Consider the following 25,822-nt stretch of genomic DNA (forward strand, 5'->3'; position numbering starts at 1 on the left):
GGGGTATCTCTGGATGAGATGGGAGATATATGAAGGGGAGGTATGGTGGATGGATATCTGTAGTGTTGGAGGAGCAGAGAGAGCAGGTTGGGGGGTATATCTGGATGAGATGGGAGATGTATGAAGGGGAGGTATGGTGGATGGATATCTGTAGAGTGTTGGAGGAGTGGAGAGAGCAGGTTGGGGAGTATCTCTGGATGAGATGTATGGAGGGGAGGTATGGTGGATGAACATCTGTAGAGTGTTGGAGGAGCAGAGAGAGGAGGTTGGGGGGTATCTCTGGATGAGATGGGAGATGTATCAAGGGGCAGTATGGTGGATGGATATCTGTAGAGTTTTGGAGGAGCAGAGAGAGCAGGTTGGGGAGTATCTCTGGATGAGATGGGAGATGTATGAAGGGGAGGTATGGTGGATGGATATCTGTAGAGTGTTAGAGGAGCAGAGAGAGGAGGTTGGGGGGTATCTCTGGATGAGATGGGAGATGTATGAAGGGGAGATATGGTGGATGGATATCTGTAGAGTGTTGGAGGAGCAGAGAGAGGAGGTTGGGGGGTATCTCTGGATGAGATGGGAGATATATGAAGGGGCAGTATGGTGGATGGATATCTGTAGAGTGTTGGAGGAGCAGAGAGAGGAGGTTGGGGAGTATCTCTGGATGAGATGGGAGATGTATGAAGGGGCGGTATGGTGGATGGATATCTGTAGAGTGTAGGAGGAGCAGAGAGAGGAGGTTGGGGGGTATCTCTGGATGAAATGGGAGATTGTTGTATTTTATCGGTATAAACTGTGTATTTCCAGGTGTGCCTTAATGGAAAAGTATGTCTAGACATTTATGTTGCTATGAGAGATTTACAGTGAATCTAGTTGATCAGCTGGGGCCTTGCGCAAAGCCTGTGTTTCATAAATGACTTTTTACAACCACACACATCTGCATATGAGTAAATAACACAGCAAAGACAATGGCCTCTGACACTGACCCCAGCCCCCGCAAATGGCCATTGAGGAACTGGCTACCCAAGGTGAGAGGAAACTGAGTTATCTGGTTTGTCAACAATGGTCCATGGGACTAGCTACAAGTTCCTTCCCCCCCAGCTGCTAAGGGCAGGAACTATTGATGATGTATGACACAGAGGAGGAGTCTCTATACCTGTGGTATCCCAAATAAAAGACAATGTTTGGGAATCTCTCTCTCTCTTGGAATGCTGCTGCCATGGAGTGTGGAACAGAATAGGGGCTCAGCTAATGAAAGTGTGTGACTGTGCATAGGGTATATAGAGCCATTATGTGAGACACACACTTTGTATGATCTAACTTGTACATATGTATATTTGTAAATAAACCCCTTTTATTTAACCCCTTTGAAACGACCTCCAGTGTCTGGTCATTAACATAGAAATAAGTTAGCATAAGCTAGAGTACATTCTACATTTGGCACCCCAAGATAGCGTGTGGATAATTAGTAAATCCACATAGAACCCTATAACAGAGAGTTACTCTAGCTAATAGTTCCAGAGAGCGTACAATTACGAGGAAGGACCTAACGGAAGACTCCAGCGTGGAACCTGGACGCGATGCAAGCATTCGAGAGGCGATAAGGTATTTTGTTTCTGTTATATCAATGCATGTATGTATTTTGGTTGCAGCTTGTGATGTTTAGTTGTATGTATGACGAGTTAACTGCTAGGAAGATAGTTTGTTGAAAGCATATAGGTATGCTATAGGAAACAATAGGTTTCAGGAATTGTGTGGATTGAATATGAATGGTCTGTGAGAGGCAGCAAAAGCTTCATCTCCTGTGGCTGTATTTGTGTATATAGTTTGGTCAGCCATTGTGAGTGTAGATCACATAATCTGAAGGCAGTTAGAAGTGAATGTGAGTGTATTACGAGGACAATAGCTTTTGTGTTGGTCATTGAAGCTTGTGTACAGTTTGGTGAAAATGGAGCTTGCACAGAAGTATGTTAGGGACAATGCCACGGTTGATGTGAATACATCTGCAAATGAATCCCAGGAGCAACAGTTTGCTTCATTGGTAGAAAAATGTGAGAAATATAATAATGGATTGCAGCAGACATATTTTGGAAAGAAAGTACAGAAGATAAAGCTTGCAAATGAAATTTCGATTTTACTTAGGATGAGGGTCATATCAGAGCAGAGAGCGAGAGATTGGGCTGCAGACAGACAGCAAATCAGAAAGGACTTGGATAATTTTAAGGATAATTTGGTAGTTATGGCAGATACATCGAGAGCCGATTTGCAGGAGTTGAAATTAGAGGCAGATGATTGGAAGGAAAGGAATAGTGAATTGGAGAAACAAATATAACAGCACAAGGTCAAATGCGCCTCTAATGAAACCTTAATTCACTCACTCAATGATAAATTGACCCAGATGCAAGAGCTGGTTGCCTCTTTAAAAAGAGAACTGTTACATACCAACTCAGTGTTGATACAGAAGGAGAATTACATATTATCAGTATGTGAACAAAAAGCAAAAACTTGTGATTCTGCAAATGTCTGCACTATTACTGATGACAGTACCTGCAGTGGGGTACAACTAGCAGATGTGTCCAGCCCTACTGTGCTAACAATTCAGGACAAACTGCGCTTATGTCAGATTCTGGGCGATTTTGATTCCCTAGAATCGCCTGTGAGGTTATCTAGTCAATTTGAGGCAGTGGTATGTCAGTTCAGTCTAAATGATGAAGATGCATGTGCACTTTTATGCGCCTGGTTGCCGGGGCCCTTAGCCACTCGCATAGTTCTGGAAAATGGTGGTTGTGTAGCAGATGCAGGAGGTAGGAGACAGGAAGTACAGCGTGTATTGGGAAGCCGTGATGAAAGAGGCGTGCAAGCGTTGGCAAGCATGAGGTTCATGAATGGAATGGATCCTGTGATATTTTGTCATGAGTACATTTCAATGTATAGAGTGGTACATAATTGCCAAGATATATCAGCTGATGATAGGGAGTTGTTATATTCCATGGCGAATAGATGTATGGTAAGCCACCCAGTTAAACTTGCTCTTAAAAATGCCATCACGTGTCAACAATTCATTAATATACTGAGGGATTGTTGTGAGGAGGGAAATGAGGGAGAGACATCCAATGTATCTGTGGCATATAAAAGTACACAGAGAAAAAATTTACGATGTTACCGATGTCATAGATCTGGCCACATAAAACGATATTGCAGAAACCACAAAGTTAAGAATAGACACACCAGCAATATCTCCAATTGTGTAAGCACCGTCTCCCCTCACGAACATGAAAAACATGAGAACTTTGGTGCATTTCAGGGCCCAGATAAGCTGGAAAACGGAATCGGAAATCATGGCCAGCAAGCGAAACCTAAACAATATTCTAGTTTTGCATATGGTGCCAGTGCACAGCAAGGACATTGGCCAAACATTCCAGTTTATTCCCCGCTAGCCAGTATGCCATATTGGCTAATCTGTAGTTTGTCAAACATTGCAATCCCTTTTTTCTTGGGATATATGGCAGAGTGTTCAAACATTAATGTGTAATAACGTGTTGCAAATGAAATACACTCTGTTGTCTCAACAGGTTTGCAGTATAGGGGTAACCTAACAGATTGTGAAGTAACAATGGTGTCTTAAGGTGAGGATATTAACATAATTATGCTTTGTTTTTCAGATATCTCTGAAAGGAAATGTATGTGGTTAAAAATTCAAGCCATCTAACATTTGATTATGTTGTATTCATGTATTGGGTTTTTCTTTCTCTCCTCTTTAGCCAAGGGCGTCTACATGGAATTTGGTTAGGATCAGGGTGCACCCATTCTAAATTATAGAGGTTAACAATTAGTCTGCAGAAAATACCATGAGCTCATGAGTTAAATCCGAATTGTTTGCAAACAATTAAACAATAGAAGGTTTAAGGAGTGAAACTGAAGTAAAGGTGGTTAACAATTAACTTGTACAGTCTGTATTGTTGTTGTTTCTTTTCTGTCTTGTTCCTATTGACACAGATGGCCCAGTACTGAAGACAATGAGCTCCACAGGATATCAGCATCTTTGTGTCAATGTACTAATTGTACAGACCTGTGTGTAACTAACTTATGTGTGTGTCCTGAAAGGCCTGTACGTTTCTGTGTGTTTGTTTGTTGGTTTGATTAGTAACAACCAAAGGGTTGTAATTTTTTTGCTCTCCCTGTTCAGTTTTTGAATAATTTCGTTTTCACAATACATTTTTTGCTTTTCGGTTGTGGGGATTTTTGATGCCTCCCCAAACACCATTTGTTATTTTGTTTTAATTTTTTCTCTTTTGTGGTTTTTTCTTTTTACATAGAAGTATTGATAAGTGGTACCTGTGCTTTGAGGTACCAAAGGGGGGATATATATACACGATATGGAAGGCAAGAGTAAACACAGCTATGAATGCTGTTTGCCTATTTATACTGTATATTCATAAAGAGTACTCAAATGCAATTGTACTGTTATGAATAAACATCTTAAGTTTATAATTGAATCTACAATCAAGGGAAGTCATGGAAAGGGTTGCCATACACATCGATTTTCTCAGTTATTTCCTTGCAGATTCAGCTGCTAGGAATCGATTCCCCAAATGTCAGATCAATTTTGGCGATTGAATAAATCGATCAGACAGGTGGAAAAGTTAAAAACAATCAGGAGCAACAACTTTGGCAAATTAATGGCCAATAACCTTGCACTGTATTGGGCACCGCAACTCTGCAATACGATCAATTAGTAATAGATTCCCGGCTGGAATCGATTGGGAATTGATGTGCAGTGGTTGGTAGGAATCGAGTTATTCTGAATCGATTATTTCCTAAAGGAATTTATCGTTTTGAAACATTGGATGGAAATCTATAGGTGTATGGTCAACTTACATTATTTAAGATTAAAGCGTTTGTTCTCTTGTGGGAGGTATTATCAAATATGTTATATTTTCCTGTGAGATCTTGCACACTACATGCAATTCCGATTGGCAATTTTGGACGCGATTTTACGTGCGATTATGAGTCGGTACTGCATGCCGAGTTTTTTTTCGTAGGCGTTTTTCTGCGTATGTCAACAGCACCCAGCGAAAATCGGAATTGCAAATCAGATTGGCAGTGTGCAGGGGGCCGCAGAGATAGTAACACGCAGCAGTAGTGGAGATATTTATTTTCTTTTATTGGGATTTATAAGGAAAGGGGGATGGTCTCTACACTAGAATGCCTTCCCAAATAGTCCCCTCCCAGGTTGGAAGGCTACAGAGAGTATTCTCATTGTTATGTAGGGTGTGGGATAGTTTCATTGACACAGATATTGTAGAAGGACTCATCAAAGGAAATTAATGGGTATTTAGCCCACAGGGATGGGGGAAGTCTACAACCAAAAAGAATGTATGTAAATTCACACAATTGAATGGTTAACAATAGTAGCCAGAGCTTCAAAGAAGCCAGTGGAAATTACCACCAACAATGGTTTATTATTAAATAGCTGGGCATCACCATCCATTTTTTTTGTTAGAAGATAAATTAAGCTTTGAAGGTGGATAAAGCCTGAACAGCAGTCGTATTCTTTGTGTGTAAAACCTTTATCCAGGTAATTTAATAACCAGGCCCACCCTTTCAGTATACAGTGGGGGTGGCTAACCTCTGGTAATGTAATGTCCGGACACCGATGATATAGAATCAAGGTACTGATAATTGATTAGAAGTTAAGCTTTTTTGTTTCATCTATACATATTTTGTGCCCAATCCACTAAGTACAAGACAATGTAGGTAATGTAATGTAAATGTGTTTTGCAGCAAGATTAGTCGAGTACTGACTTAGTTACATGAATACCGCATGACCTACAAGGATACAATAGATAGTTTTCTTCTATTTTATATTTTCATGTGCACAACCTACATACACAAACAAACACAGTGAGAGATATATTAGGTTGCAATGGATAATCCATGGGTATGATGTGTCTGTGTCATAAAGGTATACATTGATGCCAATAAACTTGCAGAACAAACTAAGGTGCACATGATAAGATATTGCGATCTGGTAAATCCAGGTGATACATATATATGGCATGAGGTTGTATATTCACACTTACAATCAATGCCATGTCAATGTACCGATTAGGTGTGAGTGGGAATGAATGTTGGGTTCCTGGTCATTGGCCCCTGCATAGCGAGGATGGTCTGTCCACAGGAGAAAAGATTCCCAATAACCTTGGACTGTGTCACACTGCCGGGGGTAACTGTTATTTGATACAGCCCAGCGGTGGCTTGCGTCCAGCAAGAACTGTTTTGCGACTCAATGTAGCTGTGCGGAGCATACAGAAGCCATCCGCTGAAGGGCACATGTTCCGGATCCCAGCCATGAGGGTGTGTCCATTAGGCACAACAGGAGGGAATGTTGTATTTTATCGGTATAAACTGTGTATTTCCAGGTGTGCCTTAATGGAAAAGTATGTCTGGACATTTATGTTGCTATGAGAGATTTACAGTGAATCTAGATGATCAGCTGGGGCCTTGCGCAAAGCCTGTTTCATAAAGGACTTTTTACAACCACAAACATCTGCATATGAGTAAATAACACAGCAAAGACAATGGCCTCTGACACTGACCCCAGCCCCCGCAAATGGCCATTGAGGAACTGGCTACCCAAGGTGAGAGGAAACTGAGTTATCTGGTTTGTCAACAATGGTCCATGGGATTAGCTACAAGTTCTTTCCCCCCCAGCTGCTAAGGGCAGGAACTATTGATGATGTATAACACAGAGGAGGAGTCTCTATACCTGTGGTATCCCAAATAAAAGACAATGTTTGGGAATCTCTCTCTCTCTTGGAATGCTGCTGCCATGGAGTGTGGGACAGAATAGGGGCTCAGCTAATGAAAGTGTGTGACTGTGCATAGGGTATATAGAGCCATTATGTGAGACACATACTTTGTATGATCTAACTTGTACATATGTATATTTGTAAATAAACCCCTTTTATTTAACCCCTTTGAAACGACCTCAAGTGTCTGGTCATTAACATAGAAATAAGTTAGCATAAGCTAGAGTACATTCTACAGAGATATATGAAGGGGAGGTATGGTGGATGGATATCTGTAGTGTTGGAGGAGCAGAGAGAGGAGGTTGGGGGTATCTCTGGATGAGATGGGAGATGTATGAAGGGGCGGTATGGTGGATGGATATCTGTAGAGTGTAGGAGGAGCAGAGAGAGGAGGTTGGGGGTATCTCTGGATGAGATGGGAGATGTATGAAGGGGCGGTATGGTGGATGGATATCTGTAGAGTGTAGGAGGAGCAGAGAGAGGAGGTTGGGGGTATCTCTGGATGAGATTGGAGATGTATGAAGGGGCGGTATGGTGGATGGATATCTGTAGAGTGTTGGAGGAGCAGAGAGAGGAGGTTGGGGAGTATCTCTGGATGAGATGTATGAAGGGGCGGTATGTTGGAGGGACATCTGTAGAGTGTAGGAGGAGCAGAGAGAGTAGGTTGGGGAGTATCTCTGGATGAGATGTATGAAGGGGAGGTATGTTGGAGGGACATCTGTAGAGTGTTGGAGGAGCAGAGAGAGGAGGTTGGGGAGTATCTCTGGATGAGATGTATGAAGGGGAGGTATGTTGGAGGGACATCTGTAGAGTGTAGGAGGAGCAGAGAGAGTAGGTTGGGGAGTATCTCTGGATGAGATGTATGAAGGGGAGGTATGTTGGAGGGACATCTGTAGAGTGTAGGAGGAGCAGAGAGAGGAGGTTGGGGAGTATCTCTGGATGAGATGTATGAAGGGGCGGTATGGTGGATGGATATCTGTAGAGTGTTGGAGGAGCAGAGAGAGGAGGTTGGGGAGTATCTCTGGATGAGATGTATGAAGGGGAGGTATGTTGGAGGGACATCTGTAGAGTGTAGGAGGAGCAGAGAGAGGAGGTTGGGGAGTATCTCTGGATGAGATGTATGAAGGGGCGGTATGGTGGATGGATATCTGTAGAGTGTTGGAGGAGCAGAGAGAGGAGGTTGGGGAGTATCTCTGGATGAGATGTATGGAGGGGAGGTATGGTGGATGGATATCTGTAGAGTGTTGGAGGAGCAGAGAGAGGAGGTTGGGGAGTATCTCTGGATGAGATGTATGAAGGGGAGGTATGTTGGAGGGACATCCGTAGAGTGTAGGAGGAGCAGAGAGGAGGTTGGGGGTAACTCTGGATGAGATGGGAGATGTATGAAGGGGAGGTATGGTGGATGGATATCTGTAGAGTGTTAGAGGAGCAGAGAGAGGAGGTTGGGGGGTATCTCTAGATGAGATGGGAGATGTATGAAGGGGAGATATGGTGGATGGATATCTGTAGTGTTGGAGGAGCAGAGAGAGGAGGTTGGGGGTATCTCTGGATGAGATGGGAGATGTATGAAGGGGCGGTATGGTGGATGGATATCTGTAGAGTGTTGGAGGAGCAGAGAGAGGAGGTTGGGGAGTATCTCTGGATGAGATGTATGAAGGGGCGGTATGTTGAAGGGACATCTGTAGAGTGTAGGAGGAGCAGAGAGAGTAGGTTGGGGAGTATCTCTGGATGAGATGTATGAAGGGGAGGTATGTTGGAGGGACATCTGTAGAGTGTAGGAGGAGCAGAGAGAGGAGGTTGGGGAGTATCTCTGGATGAGATGTATGAAGGGGCGGTATGTTGGAGGGACATCTGTAGAGTGTAGGAGGAGCAGAGAGAGTAGGTTGGGGAGTATCTCTGGATGAGATGTATGAAGGGGAGGTATGTTGGAGGGACATCTGTAGAGTGTTGGAGGAGCAGAGAGAGGAGGTTGGGGAGTATCTCTGGATGAGATGTATGAAGGGGAGGTATGTTGGAGGGACATCTGTAGAGTGTAGGAGGAGCAGAGAGAGTAGGTTGGGGAGTATCTCTGGATGAGATGTATGAAGGGGAGGTATGTTGGAGGGACATCTGTAGAGTGTAGGAGGAGCAGAGAGAGGAGGTTGGGGAGTATCTCTGGATGAGATGTATGAAGGGGCGGTATGGTGGATGGATATCTGTAGAGTGTTGGAGGAGCAGAGAGAGGAGGTTGGGGAGTATCTCTGGATGAGATGTATGAAGGGGAGGTATGTTGGAGGGACATCTGTAGAGTGTAGGAGGAGCAGAGAGAGGAGGTTGGGGAGTATCTCTGGATGAGATGTATGAAGGGGCGGTATGGTGGATGGATATCTGTAGAGTGTTGGAGGAGCAGAGAGAGGAGGTTGGGGAGTATCTCTGGATGAGATGTATGGAGGGGAGGTATGGTGGATGGATATCTGTAGAGTGTTGGAGGAGCAGAGAGAGGAGGTTGGGGAGTATCTCTGGATGAGATGTATGAAGGGGAGGTATGTTGGAGGGACATCTGTAGAGTGTAGGAGGAGCAGAGAGAGGAGGTTGGGGGGTATCTCTGGATGAGATGGGAGATGTATGAAGGGGCAGTATGGTGGATGGATAACTGTAGAGTGTAGGAGGAGCAGAGAGAGGAGGTTGGGGGGTATCTCTGGATAAGATGGGAGATATATGAAGGGGAGGTATGGTGGATGGATATCTGTAGAGTGTAGGAGGAGCAGAGAGAGGAGGTTGGGGGGTATCTCTGGATGAGATGGGAGATGTATGAAGGGGCGGTATGGTGGATGGATATCTATAGAGTGTAGGAGGAGCAGAGAGAGGAGGTTGGGGGTATCTCTGGATGAGATGGGAGATGTATGAAGGGGAGGTATGGTGGATGGTTATCTGTAGAGTGTTGGAGGAGCAGAGAGAGGCGGTTGAGGGGTATCTCTGGATGAGATGGGAGATATATGAAGGGGAGGTATGGTGGATGGATATCTATAGAGTGTAGGAGGAGCAGAGAGAGGAGGTTGGGGGTATCTCTGGATGAGATGGGAGATGTATGAAGGGGAGGTATGGTGGATGGACATCTGTAGAGTGTTGGAGGAGCAGAGAGGAGGTTGGGGGGGTATATCTGGATGAGATGGGAGATGTATGAAGGGGAGGTATGGTGGATGGACATCTGTAGAGTGTTGGAGGAGCAGAGAGGAGGTTGGGGGGTATATCTGGATGAGATGGGAGATGTATGAAGGGAAGGTATGGTGGATGGATATCTGTAGAGTGCAGGAGGAGCAGAGAGCAGGTTGGGGGTATCTCTGGATGAGATGGGAGATGTATGAAGGGGGGGTATGGTGGATGGATATCTGTAGGGTGTAGGAGGAGCAGAGAGGAGGTTGGGGGGGGGGGGGGGTATCTCTGGATGAGATGGGAGATGTATGAAGGGGCGGTATGGTGGATGGATATCTGTAGAGTGTTGGAGGAGCAGAGAGAGCAGGTTGGGGAGTATCTCTGGATGAGATGGGAGATGTATGAGGGGAGGTATGGTGGATGGATATCTATAGAGTATAGGAGGAGCAGAGAGAGCAGGTTGGGGAGTATCTCTGGATGAGATGGGAGATATATAAAGGGGAGGTATGGTGGATGGACATCTGTAGAGTATAGGAGGAGCAGAGAGAGCAGGTTGGGGAGTATCTCTGGATGAGATGGGAGATGTATGAAGGGGAGGTATGGTAGATGGACATCTGTAGAGTGTTGGAGGAGCAGAGAGAGGAGGTTGGGGAGTGTCTCTGGATGAGATGGGAGATGTATGAAGGGGAGGTATGGTGGATGGATATCTGTAGAGTGTTGGAGGAGCAGAGGGAGCGAAGAGAGCAGGTTGGGGAGTGTCTCTGGATAAGATCCGAGGTGTGTGAAGGGGAGGTAAGGAGGATGGACATCTGTAGAGTGTTGGAGGAGGGAAAAAACAAGGGGAAAGCATTGATTAGGATTCAAGGGGTGTTGACAGTGGGGTAATATGAGAGGATTCGGGACAGAGGTTGGGAAAGGAGTTTTTGTTCAGGACAAAGGAAAAACTTAACCTCCCTAGCAGAAAGGAGGAGTCAAGCTCGTCCATGCCGCGACAGAGATTTTAAGTTTCTCTGCTCCGCTTCTTACACTTATGCAAGCTTCCCTAGGATGGTTGGATGTTTGTCAGCACACTGTGGGTAGTGATCTGTGCTACTCACGGTGTGCAAACATCCAGCCAGCCATCCTAGGGAAGCCTACAAGCAGACCCAGCAGAGCAGAGAAATTGCTGTGGCTTTCCTGCAGTAATCCACCCTCCCTCAGCAATCCCCCAACAGCAGCGACCACCCGTCCTTGCAGTGATCTCCCCTCCCTTTCTTCACACCCTCTCTGCAGCGACCTCCCCCCCCCCAGCAATCCCCCGCCGTCCACAGTGACCTCCCCTCCCTTCCTTCACACCCTTCCTGCAGCGATCCCCTCCCCTGCCTGCTCCCCTCCCTGCTGCAACTGCCCCTCTCCTTCCCCCACAAGATCTCTGGCTTTTGGAGGAAGTGGATTACTCACTGTGCCTCTGTCCAGTGGCAGTCGCACATCCTCCTCCGTCATATAGCTCTGTCTACTTTCACGAGACGCGGCTTGATGACGTCATAAAGCCACATCCCGGTACTGTAGACAGAACTATATGGCGGAGGGGGATGTGCGACTGCTGCTGGAGAGAGGCACAGTGAGTAATCACTTCCAGTAAGCGCCAGAGATCTCACGGACGGGGGAGGAGGAGAGGGGGGTCACCTATACTTGGCTACCTATACTGCGGCACCTGTAGCTGTTTAACCTATACTGCAGAACCTATACCTTGCTATACTGCGGCACCTATACCTGGCTACCTATACCTGAGTAACCTATACTACAGCACCTACACCTGGCTACCAATACTGGGGACACCTATGCCTGACTAACCTATACTGTGACACCTATAGCTGAGTAACCTATACTACAGCACCTATCCCTGGCTACTTATACTGCGGCACCTATACCTGGGTAACCTATACTGCAGCACCTATACCTGGCTACCTATACTACAGCACCTATCCCTGGCTACTTATACTGCGGCACCTATACCTGGGTAACCTATACTGCGGCACCTATACCTGGCTACCTATACTACAGCACCTATCCCTGGCTACTTATACTGCGGCACCTATACCTGGGTAACCTATACTGCGGCACCTATACCTGGCTACCTATACTACGGCACCTATACCTGGGTAACCTATACTGCGGCACCTATACCTGGGTAACCTATACTGCGGCACCTATACCTGGGTAACCTATACTGCGGCACCTATACCTGGCTACCTATACTACGGCACCTATACCTGGGTAACCTATACTACAGCACTTATACCTGGCTATTTATACTGCGGCACCTATACCTGGGTAACCTATACTACAGCACCTATACCTGGCTATTTATACTGCGGCACCTATACCTGGGTAACCTATACTGCGGCACCTATACCTGAGTAACCTATACTACAGCACCTATACCTGGCTACTTATACTGCGGCACCTATACCTGGCTACCTATACTACGGCACCTATACCTGGGTAACCTATACTACAGCACCTATACCTGGCTATTTATACTGTGGCACCTATACCTGGGTAACCTATACTACAGCACCTATACCTGGCTATTTTTACTGTGGCACCTATACCTGGGTCACCTATACTACAGCACCTATCCCTGGCTACTTATACTGCGGCACCTATACCTGGGTAACCTATACTGCGGCACCTATACCTGGGTAACCTATACTACGGCACCTATACCTGGGTAACCTATACTACAGCACCTATACCTGGCTATTTATACTGCGGCACCTATACCTGGGTAACCTATACTGCGGCACCTATACCTTGCTACCTATACTGCGGCACCTATACCTTGCTACCTATACTGCGGCACTTATACCTGAGTAACCTGTACTACGGCACCTATACCTGGCTAGCTATACTGAGGGCACCTATACCTGACTAACCTATACTGCGTCACCTATACCTGGCTACCTATACTGCTGCACCTACACCTGGCTACCTATACTGCGGCACCTATACTTGAGTAACCTATACTGGGACAACTATGCCTGGCTACCCTATCCCGGGGGCACCTATAACTAACTACTTATACTGGGGGGCTAAATACTGCATCACAAACAATATTCTCTAGCCCACTGGTTGGGGGGGATGTTTAAACTCTGCAGTGTGTCTCTGCGCTGAGACTGGGCTACAGCACTGGCACGGTCTGCCTCCTACACGTCAGGCTGTCTATGGCTTCTGAAAGAGGTTAGGGAGCTTTGCTGTGTCCCCCAAATACAAGAGTCCAGCAGGAGGAAGGAGGTGTGTCAGGTGTGCAAGCTGGAAACTCAGGAGCACAGAGATCTCCCCACTGGAGTTCTTTAGAGATATAAGAATCCAGCAGGGGAAGGGGGAGCCTATACTAATAGGTGCAGTTTTGGGCTGGCTATTAAAGGTGCACTATGGCAAAAAAAACTGTAAAATGTAAAATATGTGCAAACGTAAACAAATAAGAAGTACGTTTCTCCCAGAGTAAAATGAGCCATAAATGACTTTTCTCCTATGTTGCTGTCACTTACAGTAGGTAGTAGAAATCTGAGAGAAGCGACAGGTTTTCGACTAGTTAATCTCTTCATAGGGGATTCTAAGCAAGGCTTTTATTCTTTATAAAGATATTCCCTAAAAAGGAATTAAATAATGATGCTGGCCAGCCTCCCTGCTCTCTACACAGTTTTTTGGCAGTTGGACAGAGCAACTGCCATTCACTAAGTGCTTTTGAAAATAAATATATCCCTGAGAATCCCCTATAAAGAGATGGACTAGTCCAAAGCCTGTCACTTCTGTCAGATTTCTACTACCTACTGTAAGTGACAGTAACATAGGAGAAAAGTAATTTATGGCTCATTTTACACCGGAAAAATGTACTTTTTATTTGTATGTTTGTGCATATTTTACATTTTACAATTTTTCGCCATAGTGCCCCTCTAAGGAGAGCAGAGATCTCTAACCCCCCAAAGCCCCATTGGCAAAGAGAAATCCAGAGAGGTAAAAGAAAGGCACCTGGCAATGGGTGTGGCAGGAATGCTGAGCACAATACTTGTGAGTGCAGAGATCTAACCCATGAGGTCCCATAGGCATAGAAAGATCCAGAAGGGGAAAGGAAGGCACCTGGTGATGGGTGTGGCAGGTGTTATGAGTTGGAAACTTAGTGCAATAAAGATCTCACCACCACACTGTTCAAGAAATCATAGATTTAATGCGGTGGTTTTATACTCTAGCTACCATGAAAACCTGAAACAGGTGTGTATTTACCATCGTCATTACACACTGAAGTCCCTGTCTATGTCTGGAGTGAAAGGACTATAGAGGTACGAGAGGCATGGAAAATATTCTCTCACTATGAGGAACTCGTAATAAACTTGTTAGAATAAGCATATTGTGAGAGATATGAAAGAGGGACTGGACTGTCAGACGGGAAGGTGACTTACCTGCTGATCCTGGATGAGGCCTTGCGTCAGCTGGAGTGTGAAGCCATTGATTGAGATGGAAGGTTGTCTGTCTGAGGACATCTGGCGTGTCAGTGTGGGAGGTGTCTGAGCTGCCCTGCTGCGGGTCTGGGGTCCTGTCTGGTAGGAGGAAGCTGATGAGGATCCGCTGCGGGCACCACTTGGCTGAACATGACTACCTGTGTTGTAGCTGTGTGACCCTGATGAGCTAGAAGATGCTGAAGAGGCACCACTGAGGACATCACTTGGTCCAAAACGTGCTACACAGGCCGTCTTCATGGCATCCACAGTTGGGTCATCGTTATTCACCAGCCGGATCTCCTTTAGGTGGTATGATGATGTATTATAACAGAATGAATGGATGGTGTTTACTATGGCTTTTGCACAGAGGGGGAGAGGAAACATGAAGATCCCGGAGCTCACAGCCGGGATGGCCACAGATTTCTGGTTACTTTTCTCCACATATTGTAAGACATTCTTGATACATTCAGCAAGGTCAGCATCACACTTGGCAGCGATATCGCTGAACCAAACTGGCCCCACGGCATGAACGAGACATTTACATGGCAGATTGCCGGGGCGCGTCACTGCAATACCTCCAGTTTTTACAATCCCATGGGTCTTTATCCATTCTTTACTGTATTCTATGATATGTGGTCCTCCAGCTTTGGCCAAAGCGTAGGCCAATCCCCCAGCATGGTCCAGGTCTTCATTGGCTGCATTCACCACCACATCTGTGTCCTCTCTGGTGAGGTCTCCCTTCAAAACACTGATCACTAGACCACCAAATAATCTCTTCTCATAAACCTTGACAGGCTGGTAGGGGGCGCCCTGATTCAGGTCGAGTTTAGGGCCGCTTAACTCTGCAAAACAATTAAATTTCTTCAGGACGAGGTCGCTCAGGTTTTCTGCACACCTGAAAAGAATTGTGTAAGTGAAGTCCGGGAGAGGAATCCTCCGGGGAGAAGCCATCTTTCTGGAAAGAGAAGAGAGGGTGACATCATTACTGAGCTTTCTCACCATCCAACAGCAATATTTTATTTCTACTATACTGATAGGGATGGAGGACATCAGCACTGACAGATAAGTCTCTTACTGATGACACCTGTGTCTACCAGTGCAGCACTTATTTCACCTCTCAAGTCAATTTCACGAGGGCAGGAAATAGTGCTGCATCCAGGAAGTGACCTGAGGGTATACCTCTGGGGGGCTGCACTACAGGTTATCGGTTTCTCCAACTCTCTTCTATAGGGGCCGGCTAACACAGATATCCCGCAGAGCTAAATAACGAGCTGCAGCATCCGTCGTTTAAGCACTGGCCGTTCAAATAAATGGACAGCGATGGTATGATCCTTTATTGCCATATACGTGAACGCTGCAACCCGATCCTGGTTTACCCCATCGTTTCAGGTGACCATGAACCAACATGCAGCTTCCGGGCGCGCTAAGTGCCGTGCCTCCGTGTGCCCCTGTGGGGGAATAAAAAAAACGTCACACAGCGGGAAGTGATGCCGGAAGCCGCTGAAGGCTCTCAAATGCTTTTCTGTATGCTTGCGGAGAAGCATTTGAACGAGACGCTGCAGGACGGAGAAAGTATGTAAAATAAAGAAGGTACTGAAACTGGCACATGGTTATTATTTATTGAATTTTTACAGCACCAACACATTGCGCAGCGCTGCATTATAAATAGGAATGCAGACAATGATAACAGGTGAACAACACAGTACTGGTAATAAGCAGTATGGGCTCAAACCCACTATCATGCTTTTCAAATCACTTGTGATTTGAAAAGCTCTTGCTAATGCAATGCTATGGGGGATTTTTATAAAATCACATCGTTCAAGTGGGATCACACCCATAGCATTACATTAGCAAGAGCTTTCAAATCTCAAGCACTTAGAAATGGCTTAGTAGCATACAGCTAGTGGGTTCCAGGACTGACACACAATGCCAGATGAAAAGTTATGTAACCATGTACAATGCCAAGCAGCAGCAGCTAAAGCAAATACAATTCTGGGATGCACATAATGGGAAATAAAATCACAAGTTGCTAGTACCTGTATTCGGAGTTCTTCTCAGACTTTTTTTCCAGCCAGTGGGCATAAAAAAGTAGCAGGTGGGGCGCAATGGGGGAATACAGGGCTGGTGCAACTCTATTTACTGCATTGGGGAAGGATGAGGAAGCCAGGCGATGACAGCCGGGTGCTCACCAAAATTAGCCGGGTGGAGCAGCCGTCTAAAAGAGCCTGGGGAGAACACTGCTGTATACCTACTCCCACTGTATAAATCCCCTGAGAGGCTATAACTGGAGTATGATACACAGCTTTGGGCACCACACTCTAGGAAGGACATTAACATGCTAGAACAGCTACAAAGACAGGCAACTAAGTTAATTAGAGGGATCAGAACAAACACTTCGAATTCAGTAATACATACACAGTTTCATACCCTTTCCACAGAGATATCTTAAAACGTAACTTTGAATAAATAGTGGTAATATCGTTAAGCCTGTAAAATTGTTCCCATAATGTAACTGGGAGAGGAGAAGGAAATTCAGAGTCCTGTGCTAGCACTTTTGAGCACTCCAGCACTTTGTTATAGTACCCCTGAGGAAGCCCCTATCTTTTACAGGGTGAAACATGTTGGGTTGTATGGTGGGGTGTGTTTAGGTAAGATACAGACTGGGAAAGAGGGGTTACATCTGGTGTGAGGACTTATATAGCCTCCCTCACAGGGCTCTAGGAATGCCCTTCCCCTCTCCCAGTTACATTATGGGAACAATGACTACACATCAGGCTTTATTCTTACAGCATAGATGTTATTTAGTATATATAAGAGATTCCTGTGTACACATCATATATACTGTACAGTCACAACACAGGACTGCTTTATTGCAGTAGCCCAAGTAACTATTTTTGATTGGTTCGTTTAATTTTTGTGGACTAAGCACAGCTATTACTGTATATATATAAATTATCTATGATGACTATTATATGAGAAATAGCACATTTTATCATATTTTCTCTTTTAATTACAGTTTAAATTTATTAGGAGTTGGAGCATTTTTCCCCCGACTCCAGGTACCAAAGATTGCTTCAACTGCGACTCCACAGCACTGTCCCGACTCTTCACTCCACAGCCCTGTCCCCGACTCTTCACTCCACAGCCCTGTCCCCGACTCTTCACTCCACAGCCCTGTCCCTGACTACACAGCCCTGTCCCCGACTCTTCACTCCACAGCCCTGTCCCTGACTCCACAGCCCTGTCCCCGACTCTTCACAGCCCTGTCCCCGACTCTTCACTGTTAAGCTTGGAGGTGTAATCTCCACAGTCAGCATACAACACATAAGCTGACGTGAAGGAGGTACACACACCAGCACAAGGGATCAGGATATCCCCAGTTTAGTGGAGGAGAGGACTGACTCCAATAGGAGATTGTGGTGCACAGAGCCGGTGCAGATCCGAACAGCCACAAACAACACTTTCGTAATAACGTCTCAGCGCAAAGTAGCGCTGAGCGCATAAACCAGGACTGAGGAGATCAGGACAGGTAGATAGAATGAACGCCTGCTTAACTAGCCACTACTTAGTGACAGCAAGCGTCCACAATAAGACAGACTGGAATGAGGCAGCCAATGCGTTTGCAGCGATGGCGTGCCTCACAAAGACAGGACAAGATAGTCAGGAAATAGCAGGATCAAGATAGATGAACGTAACACAGACAAATATACAATAAGTATGATTTCCTAGCGTATTACAATTACAGCTATCAATGAAACTATTTGTAACGTCTGACTAACATATGTATATATCGGCAATGAACCGATATATGACATAAGCAGGAACACTGACTAGCACTGGAGCAATACAGGGAACAGGACTCAGAAGGATTCGCTATCTCTTCGCAGAGATGAACGCAATCCACAAACGGTAACAGGACAGGATTCAGAAGGATTTGTTATCTCCTCGCAGAGATGAACGCAATCCACAAACAGGACCAGGAGCAGGATACTAGCTCAGCACGGGTGCTCACGATACACGCAAACTACCAAAACGTGCTGGAAGGCTGACTAACTGAACACAGGAAATAAACAGTTCGTGTACGTATATATCAGCGTCACTGATGTATCAACGTAACACGAATACAAGGAAAATAACAAAATGCGCAAGTATGCGTATATATTGGCGATGAACCAATATATGACACAAGACAAGCAAGTAACAACTTCTAGAACAAGAGCAGAACTAGGAGGACTTGCTGACCCCTTCGCAGGAGTCAGCGCAGTCCACACGGACCAGGAACGAGGTGGGGCACGAGCAGAGTAACAGACAGAATCTGAGACTATGGTAGCCCATCAAGCATTGCAGGAAGCAGTTCTTTATACTGAGGTCATCCAATGGGAGCAGACCTGCAGATTCCCACACAAGTGAATGGTAATTAATCACAGGCTGACAGCAGGAAAAGGCAGACAATGATATGCAGCCTGCAGGAAAGGGATTGCCCCTCCATTGCAGCAGACAATGTTTGTTTACACAAAAGCATATTAAACTGTCATTAACTTCAGAGTGACTGCAGATGGAATCAGCAACTAGTTTAAGTGCAAACCAAACTATGCAAGAAAATGCATGTAATGACATCAGAACTGCTTGGGTTACAATACCACTGCAGCCAGCAGTAAACGCTGCAGACATGATCATAACATTACCCCCCCCCCCCCCCCCCCCCCATAAAAGCGGATACCAGACGCTTTTCAAAACTGAAATTCCCAACAAAACAATCTGACTGATAATTCATGATGACCGGGACAGCCCGGCAAGACCAAATTCCAGAATCAGTCCCCACAAGACTGGATCCATCAGAACCAGAACCTACAGAACCATGCCCGTCAGCACTACAAGCCTCAGTGTGATACCCATCAGAACCACGACTTCCAGAAAAAAGCCCCCAGAAACTCTCTGAGCGATACCCGCCTTCCAGGGACTGTCCAAAAACGCCAAAGCCTTTGCAATGCCCACCGGAACTGTCCCTACCAACACAAAACCCACCGTTGAACCAGTCCAAGGTACCAGGACAAGTTTCCTCAGAGATCTCCCAGAACACTTGGAAGCTCCAAAGAGATCCCCACAGGTCAGAACGCCCCTTAGGCTCATATGGAGAACTATCAAGAACCCCTATGGAACCCAGGGCAACTCTAGAGTCAGGGTCACAAGGACAAACATCAAGATCAGGGCTTTTAGGGACCAAAACCATCTCCGGGCATGCAGGCCAACCGGCAACATCAGAACATGTCTCCACTAGGGAAGCACGTGAGCACGCTAACACAGACACACTTGGGCACTCTGGCATACGAAGCACATCTGGGCACACCGGCACAAGAGAGACTTCTGGGCATGTCAAGGAACTGCGAACCTCAAAGTCAGTCAAGGTAGGACCGAAACCAGGACTGGGCAAAAAAAAATCATCATGACTAGACTTCACAGTTACTGGATTCTCACTAAAAACTGCAGGATCAGACTTAGATGTCTCTGATTCCAGCAAGGTTATTAACAAATCATGTTCAGGGGCATTTACAAGACAGGACAAATCTTCTGATGTATGCACCGAACTAGACAGGGTTCCCATAACTTCTTCTGGACTAGACAGAGACTCATCAAATACACTGGATTGGAGCTCATGAAGGGCTGCAAAACAAGTCAGTAGTGCAGCAGCCCCCACTGAACTAGGCAAAACTGAGTAACTCACTGGACAGAAAGGGGACTCTGGAACTTCTGCCACACCGGCCAGAGAACCAGAATTTTCCAGGATACAGGGCTGGGTTTCAGAAACACTCATTAACCCGGACTGAAATTCTGAGATTTCTATTATTTTTTCCAGCGAGTCAGAATTATCCATGTTACAGGGCAAGACTTTTGAAACATTCAGAGGACAGGGCTGGAGTTCCTCGGCTGTTACAACACTGGAGAGGGACTCAACAACATTGGTTAAATCAGACTGTGTACAGGGCAAGGTATCTAACACACTTGCTGACGAGGACAATATTTCAATGGCTTCTGCTTCGCTGGGCAGAAATTCATCAAGTTTTATTAGAGCAGACTGTAATTCCAAAACAGCTGCTAGACAAGTGAATATTACTGCAACACCAACTGAGGTAAGCAGTGCCTCAGACTCCTCTGCTAGAGGGTTTGAAGTATCCAAAGTACTGGGTGAAGCATAAGACTCTGCGACCACAGCTTCACTGGACAGGATCACTGAACAGTCCATATTGCAGGGCAAAACCATGGAAGCACCTGCTGGACAGCATAATGATTCTGTGACCTGAGTTTCATAGGAGAGATCTACTGCACAATTCATGGTACAGGGCAAATTTACTGGAACATTTTCTGAACACGGTAATAATTCTGCGATTTCGGATTCACATAGCAGACGCTCTGAGTTATTCACGAAGCTAGAGTGAGGTGTAGAAACAGGAAGATCAAAACACAATGTTTGCGCATCTAAATCACCATTCAATTGTGAAATTGGAAAATTCAGATGCTGGGGTTCTGAGGTTTCTGGACAGGATTGCTGGGACTCGGAAACTGATGTAGTGCATCTATTGGCATCTGCTGGATCAGACAGGAGTTGAACTTTATTAACACAGGTAATTTCTGCAGAAGTGTTTGCAGAGACAGGCAAGATTTTTCTGGTGTCTGTTTCACTGAACAAAGACTCATGAGTACTGGCTAGGCTGGACTCAGAAGTCAGCAGGACCTCTGGATTCTCTGCTGAGAAATTTGTGCAGGGCAAAGTTAAGAAAGTATCAGTGGCTTCTGTTTTACTGGGAAGTAACACTGAGTTATCCATGGTACAGGGTGGAGTTACAGGAACATTCACAAGACATGGCAGGGACTCAGTAACTGGAGAAGTGGGACAGTCTCCAATTGACAGTGTGTCTTCCCTGGTATCAACTGATTGAATCGCATAAAAATCGTCCAAAATCATTTTCCACACATCGATCAATGGAGCCACAAGGTCATACCCACACACACCAGTTTTTATTAGGTTATAGGCAGACTTAATGCATGCATTCAATACTAATTCACTTTTTGCACTGTAAAATTGACAAAATGAACTTGAATCATTCTTCCATTCATTGACCAGAGCTTCCATCTCTCCTTTCTCAAATGGAGGATTTCAAGCATACTTAACAGGCAGATCACAGTTTGCAAATGTGGTTTTGGCAGAAACATACATTGGATTATTTAGCAGGCGATTGGCAGATTTCTTATTCCTAAGGATCTCCAATACCTGTAGCAAGTGTTGGACTGTAGTGTATGCAAATTTTTCTTGCTGCACGAATAGATTGATTTGTTCAATACTCTGTAATATATCCTCATAATCATACTCAGATAATTCTTTTAAACAAAAATCTTTATTTTCCCTAGCCAGTGATGAAAGTTCATTAGTAGTTTCATAAGTCCATTTAACTCCCCTGAAAGACAATTGCATTTCATTATCTGTTAATGGCAGAATCTCATTGCAGGTCTGATGCGCAGTCGCTAAAGATAACGATTCTGCAGATTGGACACGTTTCTTAGAACGTTTGCGTTTTGCCTTTGACCTTGCTGTTTTTGGTGATTTATTCAAAGCTGCAGGAAAATTATCAGTAACACTTTCTGCTTGCTGATCATTTTTGCAAGCAATTGAAGGAGCAGCTGATTGGCCTGCTTCCAGGAGTTCATTAAGAGGAAAAGGCAATGGATCTATGCGCAACCAATTGTGAATTACAAAAGCTATAAATTGCAAAGGACTTTGTCTAAACTGAGTGTGATCTAAGACATCGATTGCCCAATCAAAAAGTTTGCCCTTAAAAAGAGCACAAACGATCCAATCAGACCAGGTAGAAATTGCAGAAGCCCGAAAGTCGGGATTGGCCAGAACTTTAACCAATTCTGATATAAATTTGTCTGTAACTTCAGGACCAAGCTTTTCAAATTTTTTAAAGGAGCAGGACCCCTGACAAACAGTGTCATAATTTCTGGAAATTCCCCCCACAATAGGGATTGGTAATGGGGCTACCATAATGTTAAGCTTGGAGGTGTAATCTCCACAGTCAGCATGCAACACATAAGCTGACGTGAAGGAGGTACACACACCAGCACAAGGGATCAGGATATCCCCAGTTTAGTGGAGGAGAGGACTGACTCCAATAGGAGATTGTGGTGCACAGAGCCGGTGCAGATCCGAACAGCCACAAACAATACCTTCGCGATAACGTCTCAGCGCAAAGTAGGAGATCAGGACAGGTAGAAATAATAAACGTCTGCTTAACTAGCCACTACTTAGTGACAGCAAGCGTCCACAATAAGACAGACTGGAATGAGGCAGCCAATGCGTTTGCAGCGATGGCGTGCCTCACAAAGACAGGACAAGATAGTCAGGAAATAGCAGGATCAAGATAGATGAACGTAACACAGACAAATATACAAAAAGTATGATTTCCTAGCGTATTACAATTACAGCTATCAATGAAACTATTTGTAACGTCTGACTAACATATGTATATATCGGCAATGAACCGATATATGACATAAGCAGGAACACTGACTAGCACTGGAGCAATACAGGGAACAGGACTCAGAAGGATTCGCTATCTCTTCGCAGAGATGAACGCAATCCACAAACGGTAACAGGACAGGATTCAGAAGGATTCGTTATCTCCTCGCAGAGATGAACGCAATCCACAAACAGGACCAGGAGCAGGATACTAGCTCAGCACGGGTGCTCACGATACGCGCAAACTACCAAAACGTGCTGGAAGGCTGACTAACTGAACACAGGAAATAAACAGTTCGTGTACGTATATATCAGCAACACTGATGTATCAACGTAACACGAATACAAGGAAAATAACAAAATGCGCAAGTATGCGTATATATTGGCGATGAACCAATATATGACACAAGACAAGCAAGTAACAACTTCTAGAACAAGAGCAGAACTAGGAGGACTCGCTGACCCCTTCGCAGGAGTCAGCGCAGTCCACACGGACCAGGAACGAGGTGGGGCACGAGCAGAGTAACAGACAGAATCTGAGACTATGGTAGCCCATCAAGCATTGCAGGAAGCAGTTCTTTATACTGAGGTCATCCAATGGGAGCAGACCTGCAGATTCCCACACAAGTGAATGGTAATTAATCACAGGCTGACAGCAGGAAAAGGCAGACAATGATATGCAGCCTGCAGGAAAGGGATTGCCCCTCCATTGCAGCAGACAATGTTTGTTTACACAAAAGCATATTAAACTGTCATTAACTTCAGAGCGACTGCAGATGGAATCAGCAACTAGTTTAAGTGCAAACCAAACTATGCAAGAAAATGCATGTAATGACATCAGAACTGCTTGGGTTACAATACCACTGCAGCCAGCAGTAAACGCTGCAGACATGATCATAACATTCACTCCACAGCCCTGTCCCCGACTCTTCTCTCCACAGCCCTGTCCCCGACTCTTCTCTCCACAGCCCTGTCCTCGACTCTTCTCTCCACAGCCCTGTCCTCGACTCTTCTCTCCACAGCCCTGTCCTCGACTCTTCTCTCCACAGCCCTGTCCTCGACTCTTCTCTCCACAGCCCTGTCCTCGACTCTTCTCTCCACAGCCCTGTCCTCGACTCTTCTCTCCACAGCCCTGTCCTCGACTCTTCTCTCCACAGCCCTGTCCTCGACTCTTCTCTCCACAGCCCTGTCCCCGACTCTTCTCTCCACAGCCCTGTCCCCGACTCTTCTCTCCACAGCCCTGTCCCCGACTCTTCTCTCCACAGCCCTGTCCCCGACTCTTCTCTCCACAGCCCTGTCCCCGACTCTTCTCTCCACAGCCCTGTCCCCGACTCTTCTCTCCACAGCCCTGTCCCCGACTCTTCTCTCCACAGCCCTGTCCCCGACTCTTCTCTCCACAGCCCTGTCCCCGACTCTTCTCTCCACAGCCCTGTCCCCGACTCTTCTCTCCACAGCCCTGTCCCCGACTCTTCTCTCCACAGCCCTGTCCCCGACTCTTCTCTCCACAGCCCTGTCCCCGACTCTTCTCTCCACAGCCCTGTCCCCGACTCTTCTCTCCACAGCCCTGTCCCCGACTCTTCTCTCCACAGCCCTGTCCCCGACTCTTCTCTCCACAGCCCTGTCCCCGACTCTTCTCTCCACAGCCCTGTCCCCGACTCTTCTCTCCACAGCCCTGTCCCCGACTCTTCTCTCCACAGCCCTGTCCCCGACTCTTCTCTCCACAGCCCTGTCCCCGACTCTTCACTCCACAGCCCTGTCCCCGACTCTTCACTCCACAGCCCTGTCCCCGACTCTTCACTCCACAGCCCTGTCCCCGACTCTTCACTCCACAGCCCTGTCCCCGACTCTTCACTCCACAGCCCTGTCCCCGACTCTTCACTCCACAGCCCTGTCCCCGACTCTTCACTCCACAGCCCTGTCCCCGACTCTTCACTCCACAGCCCTGTCCCCGACTCTTCACTCCACAGCCCTGTCCCCGACTCTTCACTCCACAGCCCTGTCCCCGACTCTTCACTCCACAGCCCTGTCCCCGACTCTTCACTCCACAGCCCTGTCCCCGACTCTTCACTCCACAGCCCTGTCCCCGACTCTTCACTCCACAGCCCTGTCCCCGACTCTTCACTCCACAGCCCTGTCCCCGACTCTTCACTCCACAGCCCTGTCCCCGACTCTTCACTCCACAGCCCTGTCCCCGACTCTTCACTCCACAGCCCTGTCCCCGACTCTTCACTCCACAGCCCTGTCCTCGACTCTTCACTCCACTGCCCTGTCCTCGACTCTTCACTCCACAGCCCTGTCCTCGACTCTTCACTCCACAGCCCTGTCCTCGACTCTTCACTCCACAGCCCTGTCCTCGACTCTTCTCTCCACAGCCCTGTCCTCGACTCTTCTCTCCACAGCCCTGTCCCCGACTCTTCTCTCCACAGCCCTGTCCCCGACTCTTCTCTCCACAGCCCTGTCCCCGACTGGCAGGGCTATGGAGTGGGTACAAAAATCACCCGTTTCCTCAGTTTATGAAACCTGAAACCTTATGTAAAAATTCAACATTCAAAGCCAAATGGCAACAACACATGAAGCTAAGTGACAACACAGAATGCCAAATGACAAAATCTAATGCAAAGTGCCAACAACACTCGATGCCAAGTGACAACAACAGTTCTGTAAATCGAGAATTTGCACGTTGGAATGATGAACTGTCTTCTAGAATAGAAAGGTCTTCCAGTTGGAGTAACATTTTTCTTTGGAGATACCATGAAAGGATCATCTTCAAAGAGACATTACATCTCACAACACAATCCAGACACAATGCCGCCTGTTCTGGGCCCGAGCTCATTTCAGAGGATTCAACAAATTAAAACCGGTGCTCAACTTTAAAAATGCTGAACCTCTAC

At 46.2% G+C, this 25,822-nt stretch overlaps 1 protein-coding gene across 1 annotated transcript in view; it reads right to left on the bottom strand.

Annotated features, from left to right (window-relative positions):
• Positions 1-25,822, bottom strand: part of LOC137525252 (protein mono-ADP-ribosyltransferase PARP9-like) — a 158,392-nt gene that overhangs the window by 119,601 nt on the left and 12,969 nt on the right. The window contains exon 2 of the mRNA XM_068246275.1: positions 14,378-15,371. Within this exon, the coding sequence (XP_068102376.1) occupies positions 14,378-15,367 (990 nt within the window). The 5' untranslated portion in view covers positions 15,368-15,371. The remainder of the gene's footprint in view (positions 1-14,377; positions 15,372-25,822) is intronic.

The sequence above is a fragment of the Hyperolius riggenbachi genome, chromosome 7, assembly GCF_040937935.1.
Source record: "Hyperolius riggenbachi isolate aHypRig1 chromosome 7, aHypRig1.pri, whole genome shotgun sequence".
NCBI classification, from domain to species: Eukaryota; Metazoa; Chordata; class Amphibia; order Anura; family Hyperoliidae; genus Hyperolius; species Hyperolius riggenbachi.